The sequence below is a fragment of the Bos javanicus genome, chromosome 11 (assembly GCF_032452875.1).
Source record: "Bos javanicus breed banteng chromosome 11, ARS-OSU_banteng_1.0, whole genome shotgun sequence".
Taxonomy (NCBI): Eukaryota; Metazoa; Chordata; class Mammalia; order Artiodactyla; family Bovidae; genus Bos; species Bos javanicus.
In genome coordinates, this window is record NC_083878.1 from 4,439,256 (window position 1) to 4,454,060 (window position 14,805).

The 14,805-nt window shown below is 36.4% G+C and overlaps 1 protein-coding gene across 7 annotated transcripts in view; it reads right to left on the bottom strand.

Annotated features, from left to right (window-relative positions):
* TSGA10 (testis specific 10) overlaps nucleotides 1-14,805 on the bottom strand; it is a 90,797-nt gene that overhangs the window by 50,208 nt on the left and 25,784 nt on the right. For 3 of the 7 annotated variants that reach the window (XM_061431635.1, XM_061431633.1, XM_061431634.1), the window contains exons 3-7: nucleotides 13,219-13,434; nucleotides 5,348-5,413; nucleotides 3,790-3,957; nucleotides 2,978-3,133; nucleotides 31-201 (exon numbers count right to left, since the gene is read on the bottom strand). In XM_061431635.1, coding sequence (XP_061287619.1) covers nucleotides 31-201; nucleotides 2,978-3,133; nucleotides 3,790-3,840 — 378 coding nt within the window. In that variant the 5' untranslated portion in view covers nucleotides 3,841-3,957; nucleotides 5,348-5,413; nucleotides 13,219-13,434. Of the gene's footprint in view, nucleotides 1-30; nucleotides 202-2,977; nucleotides 3,134-3,789; nucleotides 3,958-5,347; nucleotides 5,414-8,707; nucleotides 8,861-13,218; nucleotides 13,435-14,805 lie in introns of those variants that run through there. The other 4 variants (XM_061431638.1, XM_061431636.1, XM_061431637.1 and 1 more) reach the window with 4 other exon arrangements.

The window sequence follows — 14,805 nt, forward strand, 5'->3', positions numbered from 1 at the left end:
GATCCTCATAGAGATAAAATTCTTTCGAACCTTTAGCCTCTCCCTCAGACTATCTCGTTCTGTGGTCATTCTTCGCAAGTCAGTGAAGGCCACATCTCTCTCAGTCTCCACCCGCCGGAGGATAGCATGTGCTGTTGTTGATTTAGGAGACTTGCAGCTTTTCATCATTTCTCGTCGAAGTCGGGCAATTTCTTCCTGTGCCTATTATTTAAATACATACATAGACTTCTGTTTAACAAGCTTTAGGACAGAAATAAAGACAGCTATCTTCTATCCAACCAGATAAAACGCAAGCCTATATTAATGTGCATGCAGCAGGATAATGATATAATTCGTTAATGAACTTACACAAATAAATTCAAGTGATGCCCCAAATGTAAATGAATATCTACAATCAGAAGTTTGGTTTACACTATCTTTGCCAAAAATTAAAACAAGTTAATTTGGAGGCAGTTAATGCAAGAGAGAGTTTTACTAAGAAGCTCAGTTCAGTTCAGTTCAGTCGTTCAGTCGTGTCTGACTCTTTGCGACCCCATGAATCGCAGCACGCCAGGCCTCCCTGTCCATCACCAACTCCCGGAGTTCACGTACCTACGATATATATCATCCATTTTGTGATAAATCTGAAATCAGTACAGTTTAGGCAGAACACTGGTTTAATAAATATTATCATAGTGTTCCAGTATTTCTCTACAAAAATGTATGTGCCATTTCCACGTCTAGATTACTTTCACTCCGACAGAAAGGCCCACTGATCCTTACTGAAAACCCAACCTATGCTTCACACACTTGTTCAACAACTATCCTTGGGTTCCAAGTCTGTTTCATATCTCCAGGTGATTTCATACCCTACTTTGCTACTTCCGTCCCTTATCTTCCTTCCCCTTGATTTTGCTCACTATCTATTCAGCTAGTATCTAAGTCTCAGAAGAAGATGTATTACTTCCCAATTTCTATAGGTAAGCCTTGACCAGACTCCTGGACCTCATTTCCTGAAGTGTCTTTTAAGATACCCCTAATTCAATTTTAATTATTTGTCTCACTTTAAATACCACCCTCTCCACTGGCTCTTTCTCTGCTTTTTCAACCATGCACATGGCTCCCATATCTTGAAAAACTGTCACTTAATTCTACTATCCCATTTATCACCATTTGTCTCTTTTTCCTTTGACAGTTTTGTTTTTTAAGTGCCATGGTTTGTACACCCTGCCTGTTCCTTATCACCCACTCTCTTACCCCAGTCTAACCTGGCTCCCACACCCACCACCCTATGGAATTTCAAGTACTTGTGTCTCTATAAATCAATTATACTGTAACACAGCCAAATCCTAAAGGAAATCAACCCTGAATATTCATTGGAAGGACTGATGCTGCAGCTGAAGCTTCGATACTTTGGCCCCCTGATGTGAAGAGCCTACTCACTGGGAAAGTCCCTGATGCTGGGAAAGATTGAAGGCAGGAGGAGAAGGGGACAACAGAAGATGAGATGGTTGAATGGCATCACTGATTCAATGGACATGAGTTTGAACAGACTCAGGGAGACAGTGAAGCACAGGGGAGCCTGGCGTGCTGCAGTCCATGGGGTTGCAAAATGCTGGACACAACTGAGCGACTAAATAACAGGAACAAACTCGTTCTCTTGTTTGTTATCTATTGGGGCTGTTGCACTACAACAATAGGGCTGAACAGCTATGTCAGAGGTCACATAGCCTGCAAGGCCCAAGCTGCTTTTTACCTGGGCCTTCACAGAAAAAGTTTGAAAACTTTTTTTTTTTTTTTAAAACTTCTGCTCTAGTCCAATCCACCTCTCAAGCCTTGGCTCCCACCTCACTCCACAGACATGTACCTTTTGTTCTAGTCATAAATGGATTCATTCACATACTGTTCTTCCTGCCTTTACCCTTCGTTTCAGGTCATTGCTTTAGTTTGAATGTTCCTTCTCACCCCTTTCAAGATAAGAGAAAACCCATCTTTCCTTCAGGACTTAAACTCCGTATAGTCCAGCAAAGATCTTAATTGCCATAACTAAAAAATACCCATCTCTTCTATTTCTTATAATATCTTCTAGACTACTTATGCTAAAATAACAAAAAATAGATACAACACAATATACTTCTCTTCCTAACTAGAATGTAAACATAGGAAACAGTGTCTTATTTTTTCTATCTTTTAGAGTAACAAGCCCAGAACCTTATACTTAGTAGCTGCAACTCTTAATAAAATTTGATATTTTTGAAAAAATTATGTTGGTGACATATGGGGTTTAATTGAGTAAAGAAGCTATTTGTTTAATAAGGGTTGTACAATCATAAACTAAAAATACAGATAAATGACAAATTGATTTTACTCTCTGAAATTAAACAAATTTTATGGCAATTCCTAAAGTGATTGACAGTATACCACAAGCAATGTGTTAATATTTTTTAACCTCCAAATCCAAATCTGTTCACTGTGAACTCACTGTATCCAGTTACTTTTCTCATTTCTTATTCCAAAAATCAGGCTATTTCTATGCATGTATATCATCTTCCTAGGATATGAGGATAACATGTGTGTGTACACATACACAAATACTTTATATTTCATTAAGAACATCATAAGAACAAAGGTAATTCTCAAATGTTAATTTGATTAATAGATTTAAGTATTCTCACAGAACTTAAAGAATTTACCCATTTCTAGGAATTAAATGCTGGCTTCCCAGGTGGAATGAATGGTAAAGAACCCACCTGCCAATGCAGGAGACATAAGAGACATGGGTTCGATCCCTGGGTCAGGAAGATCCCCTGGAAGAGGGAATAGCAACCCACTCCAGTATTCTTGCCTGGAGAATCCCATGGACAGAGGAGACTAGTGGGCTACTGTCAACAGGGTCACAAAGAGTTGGACACAATTGAAGTGACTGAGCACACACAAACACGCACGCAGAACTGAATGCTAGTATTTACATATTTTGTTTACGTATAAATAAGTTTACCTGCTCATACAGAAGAAAGGTCTTGTCTCTCTCAGACGTGAGAACCTTGACATTACCCTGAATTTCTGCCAAATGACGCTCATATTTTTCCAGCATGCATTTGAGTTCTTCACGGTCTCTTGTTGTCTTCAAAAGCTCTACATCACAGTTTGTACCCTACAATTATTACATGAGAAATCTGAATAAACAACAAGGTCCTTCTGTATACCACAGGTAAACTACATTCAATATCCTATGATAAGCCGTAATGGAAAAGAATATGAAAAACAAAATATGTATGTATAACTGAGTTACTGTGCTGTACAGAGTGAAATTAAACACAACATTGTAAATCAACTATACTTCAGTAAAAATTTTTTTTAATGTGAAATTCTTCTTTGACATGTTACTAACCCCAGTCCATGGGGTTGCAAGGAGTTGGACACGACTGAGCAACTAACACACACACACACACACACACACACACTAATAGAAATGTCCTAGTGATGGCAGCACACAATTTTTGGTTAAGCAAACACAATTATATAATGAAATAATGAAAAAAAAGTTTAAAATCACTTCTCTTTTAAACAACATCATCCCAAATTGCTCCACATTTGTCTGATTACCCCCAACCACTACTAACGCTGGGGATAAAGAACCAATTTTGATGGTCCATGCTGCCACCAAAGAGAGCTCCATCTCCCATTCTCCTTGAGACACCAATTCATGCCAAATTAAAAGGAATTATTTCCAGATTAGGTGAATCAAAAAATAAAATCCACTGCTTCAGCAACAAATTCCAAAACATTTACAAGTTTCCAAAAACTTACCCGAGAAGATGGAGATGGGCGTCGTGGGCTTTTAGATCTACTTCTGATCATCTTTCTCAAATTTTGAGCTTCACTCTTGTAGTAATCTCTGTCTGCTTCTAAAGTTTTGACAAAGGAATCAAGTCTGGAAGGAGATTTATTTTGTGCTTTTTCAGTCTCTAAAATTATCTTGCCAAGGAGGAAAAAATTAGGCCATTATTTCAAGCTAAACTATATTATCATTTTCTAAATGAAAGTTGAAAGCAAACAGGATCCTTAAAAATAATAAATTTGGTATTTTGAAATAATTCAAAAAATAATAATTCAGCAATACTTTCTAAAAAGCAGCTAGAAAAAAATTAAAAGCAGTTAGATACTTTTCTTTTCCAGGATTTCTGAATGTACTGTATTTTTATTTCACTGAAAATGTCCCTATGTTGATGCAATAATTTTGAAAAAAAAATAGTAAAGACATTTCAGAGGCCAGAATTTTTCTTATAAGAGATCTAGTTACAAGTTCTAGAAATAAAATTTGCTTAGAGAAACTTGTATGCTACTATTAAAGCATCTATTTATAGTTTGACGTTTTATTCAATAATTGTTCAACAAATAAATTAATTGAATGTTGGATTAATTTAATAAATTTACTGAACAAAATAAACTAATTGAATAAATTAAATGAATGCTGGATATTCTGTTTGTATACACTTTCAAGTGCATTTCCATCCACTTTAATATATTTAGAGGCATGTGTTTTACAACATTTATTTACCAATACTTTATTGGGATAAAAGTACAGACATACTTTTAGAGGGGGTGTTTCAAATATTTTAAATGACAACATTAAAATGCCTAAACAGAGCGACTTTCATTTCACATTGTTAAAGAGAACATATTACTCAGAACTAAGTAACAACATTTGACTTTAAAATATTTATTATTAACTGGGAGAATGGCATTGAAATATGTATAATATCATATATGAAACGAGCCGCCAGTCCAGGTTCGATGCACGATACTGGATGCTTGGGGCTGGTGCAATGGGACGACCCAGAGGGATGGTATGGGGAGGGAGGAGGGAGGAGGGTTCAGGATGGGGAACACATGTATACCTGTGGTGGATTCATTTCGATATATGGCAAAACCAATACAATATTGTAAAGTTAAAAAATAAAATAAAATTTAGAAATCTCAAAAAAAAATAAAATAAAAAGCAAAATAAAATAAAATATTTATTATTAAGAGGGATGAGAGTTAATGTATAAACAAATACAACTTACATTTTGAGAATTAAATTACTCACAGACATCATTTTAATCAAGTAACAGCTAAGGACATTAATAAAACCAAGCAAAAGTTTTCTCCAGCTCTAAGAAAGGACAGACTAAGGAAAGGGAGCAAGAACAGCATCGCTCTTACAGATGGGAGGACCCCTGTCCACCAGGGAGAGTGCTAATTTTAGAAAACAAAACACTTTTTATTTTCCACAAATTACATGAGAGCCAAAACATATGTATAACTTTTTGCAGTACAGAATAAAAGTGATTCCTTAACATTTATTTATGAAAAATGTACTTACAGATCTAAGCCTTTTTATTGTGTCTTCCAATACTATTATATTATTTTGCTGGCAAATGAGTTCAATCTGAAAAGCCAGAAAACAATGTTATTTAGGTGGAAAATGTCTAAATTGCTTTTGTTGGAAAGAGAGCATCAGAAACAGAAGCCACTTAAAAACATGCAGACAGTAAATATTTTATGAGAGAAAAGATAATTTATTCCTTTATATTTACCTACTTTTGATGGTAAAAGAACCTAAATGAAATGAAGCAGTTCCCTTAGATTATCTAATGTTTTGTATAAAATACTAATTGATTTCATTTTGTCAAACTACTCCTCATAAACTGAAAGAAAATGTTAATATTAATTATAATTCTGAAGATGAGAAGAAGGAAGTCAAAAGAATGACTAGAATGAAGTTAAGTTTTCCCAAGTCAGAAATTATTATGCTTTCCTGTGAACTCTTTTAATAGTTTAATTAAATCCAACCAACAAAATACTTTTTGTATCAGTTTTATGACAGTCTTAACAGCCTTGTGGTCATATATTTAGTCTATGACTAGATTATACATTCCTAGGGAATAGTGATTATGTTTTTATGCAAAGCTATAAATCTCTGCATAACCTCCTCCTTTGTTATTCCAAGCTAAAATGTTTCCCATTAAAATTTGAATTTTCTGGAATTATTGCTTCTCATTTATTCTTTAGACCAAAGTTCTAAGATTTCTCTGGCAGTTATATTTTAGTTTATGAAATACTAAAGGGTTAGTTATAGTATGGAATATAACTCAAGTACAGTTTGGATAAGCTTATATATAATTTTGAATAATTTTCAATGCTTTAATTTTCACTACTATCTAGACACTAAAAAGATATGGATCTATTCTGGATTATGTGTAAGTTCAGTCACTCAGTCGTGTCCAACTTTTTGTGACCCCATGGACTGCAGTATGCCAGGCTTCCCTGTCCATCACCAACTCCTGGAGCTTGCTCAGGCTCATGTCCATTGAGTCAGTGATGCCATCCAATCATCTCAATCTCTGTCATCCTTCTCCTCCTGCCTTCAATCTTTCCCAGCATCAGGGCCTTTTCCAATGAGTCAGCTCTTCACATTAGGTGGCCAAAGTATTGGAGCTTCAACATCAGTCCTTCCAATGAATATGCAGGACTGATTTTCTTTAGGATTGCCTGGTTTGATCTCCCTGCAGTCCAAAGGACTTTCAAGAATCTTCTCCAACACCACAGTTCAAAAGCAACAATTCTTTGGCACTCAGCTTTCTTTATAGTCCAACTCTCACATCCATACATGACTACTGGAAAAACCATAGCTTGACTAGATGGAACTTTGTTGGCATAGGTCTACATATGTGTAAGTTCAGTTCAGTTCAGTTGCTCAGTCGTGTCCGACTCTTTGTGACCCCATGAATCGCAGCACGCCAGGCCTCCCTGTCCATCACGAACTCCCCGAGTTTACTCAAACTCATGTCCATCGAGTCGGTGATGCCATCCAGCCATCTCAGCCTCTGTCGTCCCCTTCTCTTCCTGCCCCCAGTCCCTCCCAGCATGAAGGTTTTTTCCAATGAGTCAACTCTTTGCATGAGGTGGCCAAAGTATTTGAGTTTCAGCTTCAGCATCAGTCCTTCCAATGAATACCCAGGACTGATCTGCTTTAGGATGGACTGGTTGGACCTCCTTGCAGTTCAAGGGACTCTCAAGAGTCTTCTCCAACACCACAGTTCAAAAGCATAAATTCTTCAGCGCTCAGCTTTCCTCACAGTCCAACTCTTACATCCATATATGACCACTGGAAAAACCATAGCATGTGTAAAGGTGTCCATAAAAATTAAGTATAAAAACACACACTGCCAAAAATTTTATCCAGTATGACACATTCTGGTAAAAAATGAATGTATACATATATATCCCAAATACAGATGGAATATAATCAACAGCATGTAAACTGAGGAAGATAGATTATGTCTAGGTATAGCAAGGTGTGATTATGGTACATATTGTTTTCTTCATTATACTCTTCTATTTTAAAAAAATGTGTTACTTTTATCAAGACAAAAAATTTAATGCTTATTCCACTCTGAAAAAAATTTTTATAACTGGCCCAAATAAAAAGATGCTACTGCCTTCATTTACTTGACAACTGTTTAATGAGGATCTTACTGTGTGTCTGATTGTCTCATATGCTGGTTATAGCACGGAATAAAACAGGAACCTCTACCCTCATGGAGCTAACATTCTAGTTGAAAAGAGATAAATAAAAGATAATAGGTAAAGTATATATCAGATAGTGATTATGTCATTCAAGAAAAAATTTAATGAGCACTCACACCTACTCTGTACTTTAGATTTTAAAAAGGGAATGAAATAGACGAAGATCCTTGCCTTTGGACACCTTATAGTCTAGTTGGTAGATGACAAAAAATAAACCTAAAAAATTAATTACACAGTACATTAGAAAAAAGGAGCAATATTCTTAAGGATATTGGGAGTGTTTACAGAGAACAGAATTTAAAATGGGGTGATCAGGGAAGTCCACACTGAGGGAGTCAACCATTGAAAAATCGAAGAAAAATATTCCAGACAAAGCATACAGCTACAGCAACAGGGAAAAGATTGTTTGCTAAATCAAGGAACAGTACGGAGGTCAGTGTGGCTACAGCAGAGGGAGGGAGGAAGGAGGAAGTGCTAGAGAGAAATGAAGCAGGAGAGAGAGAGGGAATCAGTGTGTGTGTGGTTGGGGGCGCGGGTTAGACACATACACAGGCTTTATACTTTGTCTTCCACATGGTAGATTCTAAAGTGTTTTTGACAGAGTCACATACAAAGTAACAGTAATGACAAGAGTTACCAGAGATCCAGTCTAATAATGTCCCTATGTTAATTAAAAATATACATTGTATGACAAAACTAGTGATGATAAAATTGTAGCTCTGTTTCTTCATGTTTCAGAAACTCATGTTCAACTCTGGGAAACACTGCATTAAGTCATGAATGACAAACAACTCAAGGTGAAAAGATAAAAGGAGGCTTATGGTCGTGGTAGCTTTAAAATATGTCTCAAAATTCTGATGCTCTTGCTTTCAAAAAATGGAGCTTAATTCCCCTCCCCTTAAGTGTTGTCCATACTTGGGGACTCTCTTCTGATGAACAAGATATGTGGGAGTGACAGCATGTAAATTTTGAGACTGGAAACTCTGCCTTTTTGTTTCTTTTGGATCACTGTGGCAGAAGGAAGCCAGCTGCCACAAAGAAGATATCAAGCAACCTAGGGACAGGTCCACCTGGCAAGGAACTAAGTGAAAAGTGAAAGTGTTAGTCATTCAGGTGTGTCCGACTGTTTGTGACCCTGTGGACTGTAGCCTACCAGGTTCCTCTGTCCGTGGCAGGAATTCTGGAGTGGGTTGCCATTCCCTTCTCCAGGGGATCTTTCAGACCCAGGGATTGAACCCCAGTCTCCTGCATTGCAGATGGAGTCTTTACCACAGAGCCACCAGGGAAGCCCAAGGAACTAAGTTTCCTGTCAAAAGCCAAGAGTCATCTGAATAAGTCATCTTAAAAGCAAATCTACTAGTACCCAGTCAAGCCATGACCGAAGCCCGGCCATCATCTTGATTACAGTTTCATGAGAAATGGTGAGCCAGAACTACTCAGTTAAGTTGCACTGGAAACTGTAAGATGTAAATATTTGTTGTTTGAAGTCATTAAAGTTCAACAGCAATTTGTTACATGGCTATAGATAATAGGCTTCCCTGTCCTTCACTATTTCCTGGAGTTTGCTCAAACTCACATCCATTGAATCGTTCATGCTATCCAACAATGGCCTCATTTTTAATTAAAAATATACATTGTATGAAAAAACAAAACATTTCATTTTTTAATTTATTTTTTAAGATTTTTTTTATGTGGACCATTTTAAAATCCTTTACTGAATCTGTTACATACTGCTTCTGTTTCGTGTTTTGGATTTTTGGCCCCAGGGCATGTGGGGTCTTAGCTCCCAGACCAGGGATTGAACCTGCAACCCCTGCATTGGAAGGTAGAGTGTTAACCACTGGACCACCAGGGAAGTCCCTCAAAACACTTTAATGGAATAAATGATGGAAGAAGTTACTCAGTGGACTTTAAAAACATAGCTAACAGTAAACTCTTCTGAGTAAATAAATTCAATACTATCTCAATTCTAGACAAACTAACAGTAGCTTTAGGCTCAGACTCTACTTCCACATACCTAAAGCACCATCTTTTAACAGTATAGGAACCCAAACATTCTCATCTGTCAGATTAGAAATTCTCGTTTCAAGTCTCATCTCACAAATCAGACAAAGACTCTCCCCCAGGGACTGGACGCCTAAACTGCACACCCAGTGACTGGGTGATGGCAACAGGCACTGGGTTCACACTCCCAGCACAGGTCGTGCATTGTTTCTAATCCCCGTTCTACATGGAACATTTGCTTATTGAGGATGGTGCTTTCATTTCAGAATCTTTCACCAACACAAAGGACCTATTTCCATTTTGTCCTTTCTCTATTAACTTTTTAATACTTTCCCTGTATCAACAATGTTATCTCTTCCCTAAAACTGCAGCCCACCTCTTCTACAAATCGCTTTCCAATTCTCAAGTACACCAGACTCTCCACATTATACATATATGGATATCTCTTTCCTAGAAACACTCTCTTCTGAGATGGACAGAATTTCCATTTACAAATTTAATATTTTCAGTTTTAGGTAAATCCAAGATCTTTTATTTTAGATGTCTTCCATTCCTGAAATTCTCCCTTTCTGATAAGCAGGAGGTTCATTCTGAAAGAGGAGTCTCTCTCTAGAACACAGACACTAACAACCCTTTAAAATCAATACTTCAAAACTAAGCATTCTCCTTATAGAAGAATTTGGCCAACTAGGCTTCCCACAGTCTGGGAAGGAGTGCTGTTAATTTTAAATTTGAAGAAGAAAACAAGAAAGACATAATTAAACATCAATTTAGTGTTTTTTGATAATCTTTATAATTAAGACAACTCAATTTACCATTAAACTGTGAATGAAGGATAACTATTATTTTAAAAGAAACAATACAAACAAAAGAATTTACTAAGAATGTTTAAAATAGTTAAGCGACATTTATTTATATTTTTGGCCACGTGGCATGTGAGAACTTAGTTCCCCCACCAGGGGTCAAACCCATGCTCCCAGCTTGGAAGCTAGGAGTATTAACCACTGGACCACCAGGGAAGTCCTAAGTTACTTTTAAATGTCCTCCAAAGACTTCAGCAGCAACCATTATAAGATAAATTGCAAATTAAACACAAATCAAATCATTCTTATCTACTCTCTCAAGTAGTTCTTCTAAGGACCTCCTCCAGGCAACACTATTAAAGAAGATCGTGTAATAAACTTCATGTATTTGAGTATTCCATTATTCAGACTTTTTACTTCTACAGACTTACTTATCCTTTACACATTCTAAGTAAGTGAGGTTACTGCAGATAAGCAAATACCAGCCTAGTGTTCATAACTAGCTCTTATGTTTCAAATTACTATAATAAATAATGCCTTCAATAACATGTTCACAGCTTGATCATTTATTCATTTAAGTGCTTTATCATATGCTACCAAGAATACATTAAAAGGATGTTCAAGAACTAACATGCAACAGCAATTAGCTTTGGGAACCTATCTTATCACAGACATAATTCATTAATTTAGTGATTAATAAAATCAATCACATGTTTTCACTTAAAAATTCAACAGGTTGGTTTTTGGCTTTCAGACATACTCTGTGTCTTGCCTATAACCTATTAGACAGCAAAGAGAAATGAAACTTTCATTTTATAATACTGCTTAAATTCCTAGCTTCTAAAGGTCATGGGGGTATCAAAATTTAATCAAGAAATAAAATGTTTATCAAAATATCATGGGACTTCCCTGGTGGTCCAGGGGTTGAAAATCTGCCTGCCAATGCAGAGGATGCAGGTTCGATCCCTATTTGGGGAAGTAAGATCCCACATGCCAGAGGGCAACTAAGCCCACACACTGCAACTACTGACCCCATGTGCTCTAGAACCCATGCTCCAGAATAAGAGAAGCCCATGTACCACTACGAAGACCCAGCAAGGTCAAAATTAAAAAATAATAAATAAATAAACAAATGCTTTTATGTAAAAAAAATCATCAAACTACAGTTATTTCGTTTTATATTTTCTATGGTAGTGGCATAGAAAATGACAACTGAATCAATGAAACCAAAAAGTCCAGAAACATATCTATGCACAGATAAGAATTTAGTGGCTGTTAAAACGGCACTTCAAATCAGCGACTGAAGAAAGGATTAGTCAACCCTACCTCATACTAGAACAAAAAGAAATTCCAGAAGGATTAAAACTTTAAATATATGTATTAAAACTCTTAAAACTGTAGAAGATATTCTTGTTATTTTTGAGGTGAGAAGGCCTTCCCAAACAAGGATCAAAACTAGGTGGAGATTTTCAGAGGAACATTTTTAGGGCAGTGAAATTACTCTGTTTTATACTAAAATGGTAGATACATGTCATTTTACTTTTGTTCAAATTGTAGACTGCACAACATCAAGAGTGAAACTTGATGCAAACCGTGGACTCTGGGTGATCATGATGTCAATTCATTATCAACTGTGACAAATATACCGCTTTGCTGGGGGATGCTGATAATGGGGGACAGTAGGCATATATGGGGGCAAGGAGTATATGGGAAATCTCTCTACCTTCTGCTTCATTTTGCTCTGAACCTAAAACTGCTCTAAAAAGGTAAAATATATTCAAATGTTTTAAAAAGGGAGTGGGAACTCAAAAACATCAAAGATCAAAACTCAGAAGTCGGTCAAGACTGACAAATATGACCACACAGAAACTTAAAACTGTGGTTTAAAAAAAAACATCTTTTTTTTAAGTGTGAAATAAATTTCATGTGTGTGTGTGTGTGAAAACAAAAAAGAAGAATGGAAATATACATATCTATTTGTTGGCAGATACCTCTGCAGAAGATAAAAGGCTTAAAGAGAAAGAGAACTCTTCTACATATAGAACATCCCCATTGCTTAAAGTTTTTACTGTGTCTACATATTACTTGGGCTTTCCAGGTGACCAGTGGTAAAGAATCCAATTGCCAATGCAGAAATGCAAGAGCTGCAGGTTCAATCCCTAGGTTGGGAAATCCTCTGAAGGAGGAAATGGCAACCCACTCTAGTATTCTTGCCTGGTAAATCCCATGGACAGAGGAGCCTGGAGGGCTACAGTCCACGGGGTCGCAGAGTCAGACACAACTGAGCACGAGCACATATTACTTAGGAACTTTTTTGAGCAAATTTTTAAAAATAAAATATGAAATACAATATAATTTAATCCTTAGAATAGACAATTAATACAATGTCAAATCTAAAAAACCTTCAGATGATATAAATGAGTATGTCACTTTTCCTACTGCATTAATAATTTGTTGTTGTTTAATCATTAAGTTGTGTCCAGCTCTTTTTTTGACCCCCATGGACTGTAGCCCGCCAGGCTCTTCTGTCCATGGGATTCTCCAGGCAAGAATACTGGAGAGGGTTGTCTTGCCAGGGATCTTCTCAACCCAGGGACTGAACCTGCATCTCCTGCATTGGCAGGTGGATTCTTCACCACTGAGCCACCAAGGAAGCCTGAATTAATCGCATGATGTTTAAATAGAACTAAAATCCTGATCAGTAACTAGTTGGAGGTTAACTAGACTTGTTATGGTGATTATTTTGCAATACATACAAATATCGATTCATTATGTTGTACCCTTGAAACTAACATAATGTAATGTGTCCATTATACCTCAATTTAAAAAAAAACCTGATTAGTGATAAATCCAGTACCTTTGCTTCTTTAAGTTCCTTGTCAGCCGTATCCACGACAAAATTTTTTTCTTTTTCTAGTTGCTCTGCTAGTTGGTCAATTTTAATCAATTCTTGACAAAGGTGCTCATTGTGGCTGGTTAAATCATCTACTCGACTGCTTACCACCTCCTTACTATCCAAGAGTTTCTTAACATATTCTTCCAAGCCATGATTTGTCTGTTTGAGATCTTCAATCTGTTGTAATGAGAAAGAAAATAATCACATTAAAAGATTTCCTTAGCTTCCCTCTGAGAACAACTAGGTGACTGGATTCAGGAAGGGAGGTTTGCTTCCCTGGCAGGGAAACTTAACTATGTATCTTTTTTCTGAATTTCATACCATGTGACTATATTACCTATCTGAAAAATATATACTAAATAAATATTTTAAACTTTATATAGCTGTAACTCTCAAGACAATTTTCAGCTTAGAAACAAAAAAACTTACTGTTGATTTTTTAGAAAAATTGCCAAATACTTGTATCTGCAGACAAGGAACCAGTCTTAAAGTAATTATTGTTATATTATTATCATTAAAATCACCAATTAGGCATTCTTTAGAATTAAATTTCTAATTATTGTTATCAAAATATGTTAACTCTTTAAAAAAATCCTTTTGAACATATCAGTAACTTACTTGACTAAGCTAAATACTGATACCAAATCAATCAAGTATTTGCTGACTAAAGTGGAGGACCACAGCTTCCTTTCCCAGCCCACTAGCAAACCATCAATGGATGAAGAAAAGGGCCTTTTCTATCACGAAGGTATCCAAATGCCTTTGAAGGAAAAAAAATATGTTAGACTCATTGAATAAGGATAATACGTTAAGAATTTTGTTAACTTCAAAAGATACAAAGATAGGTTAAGTATCTGCTCAAGGAGAATGTATTGTTTACTTAAGAAAACACATATACAGTATGTAAATGCCATAAAAGAAATATCTGAGATAAAGTGGTGGCACAAAGGTCCTTTTCCACAAGATCTGCCTTGTATATTTAACAAATATTTACTGAGTACCTACTATATCCAAGGTACTGTGTTGGTGTAAGATGTAAAAAGAAGAAAAAACAATTTTGGTCTCTAAAGAACATCTAAAATTGCTAAACCCCTTATCTAACATTATTCTTAGCTCTAGTATTATTTTTTTTGTTGTTATAACCATGCTTTTTTCAAATAACTAGAGACAGCTCTTTCCAAACCATCAAAATCAACAAAGTTTTCTTTAAAAATATGAACTGTAATATTTGTCACATATATAAGGAAGTATCCTAAAGGTCATAAGTTACATATAACTAAGTATAGTACAAAATGGCAACCCATTCCAGTGTTCTTGCCTGGAGAATCCCAGGGACAGGGGAGCCTGGTGGGCTGCCATCTCTGGGGTCGCACAGGGTCAGACACGACTGAAGTGACTTAGCACCAGCAGCAGTAGTACAATGATGTTTATTATGCTCAAGAAGATGAGAAAAGTCATTATTTTAACCCAACTCTCACTTTGGTATTCTTGCCTGGGAAATCTCATGGACAGAGGGGCCTGGTGGGCATGGGGTTGCAAAGAGTCGGA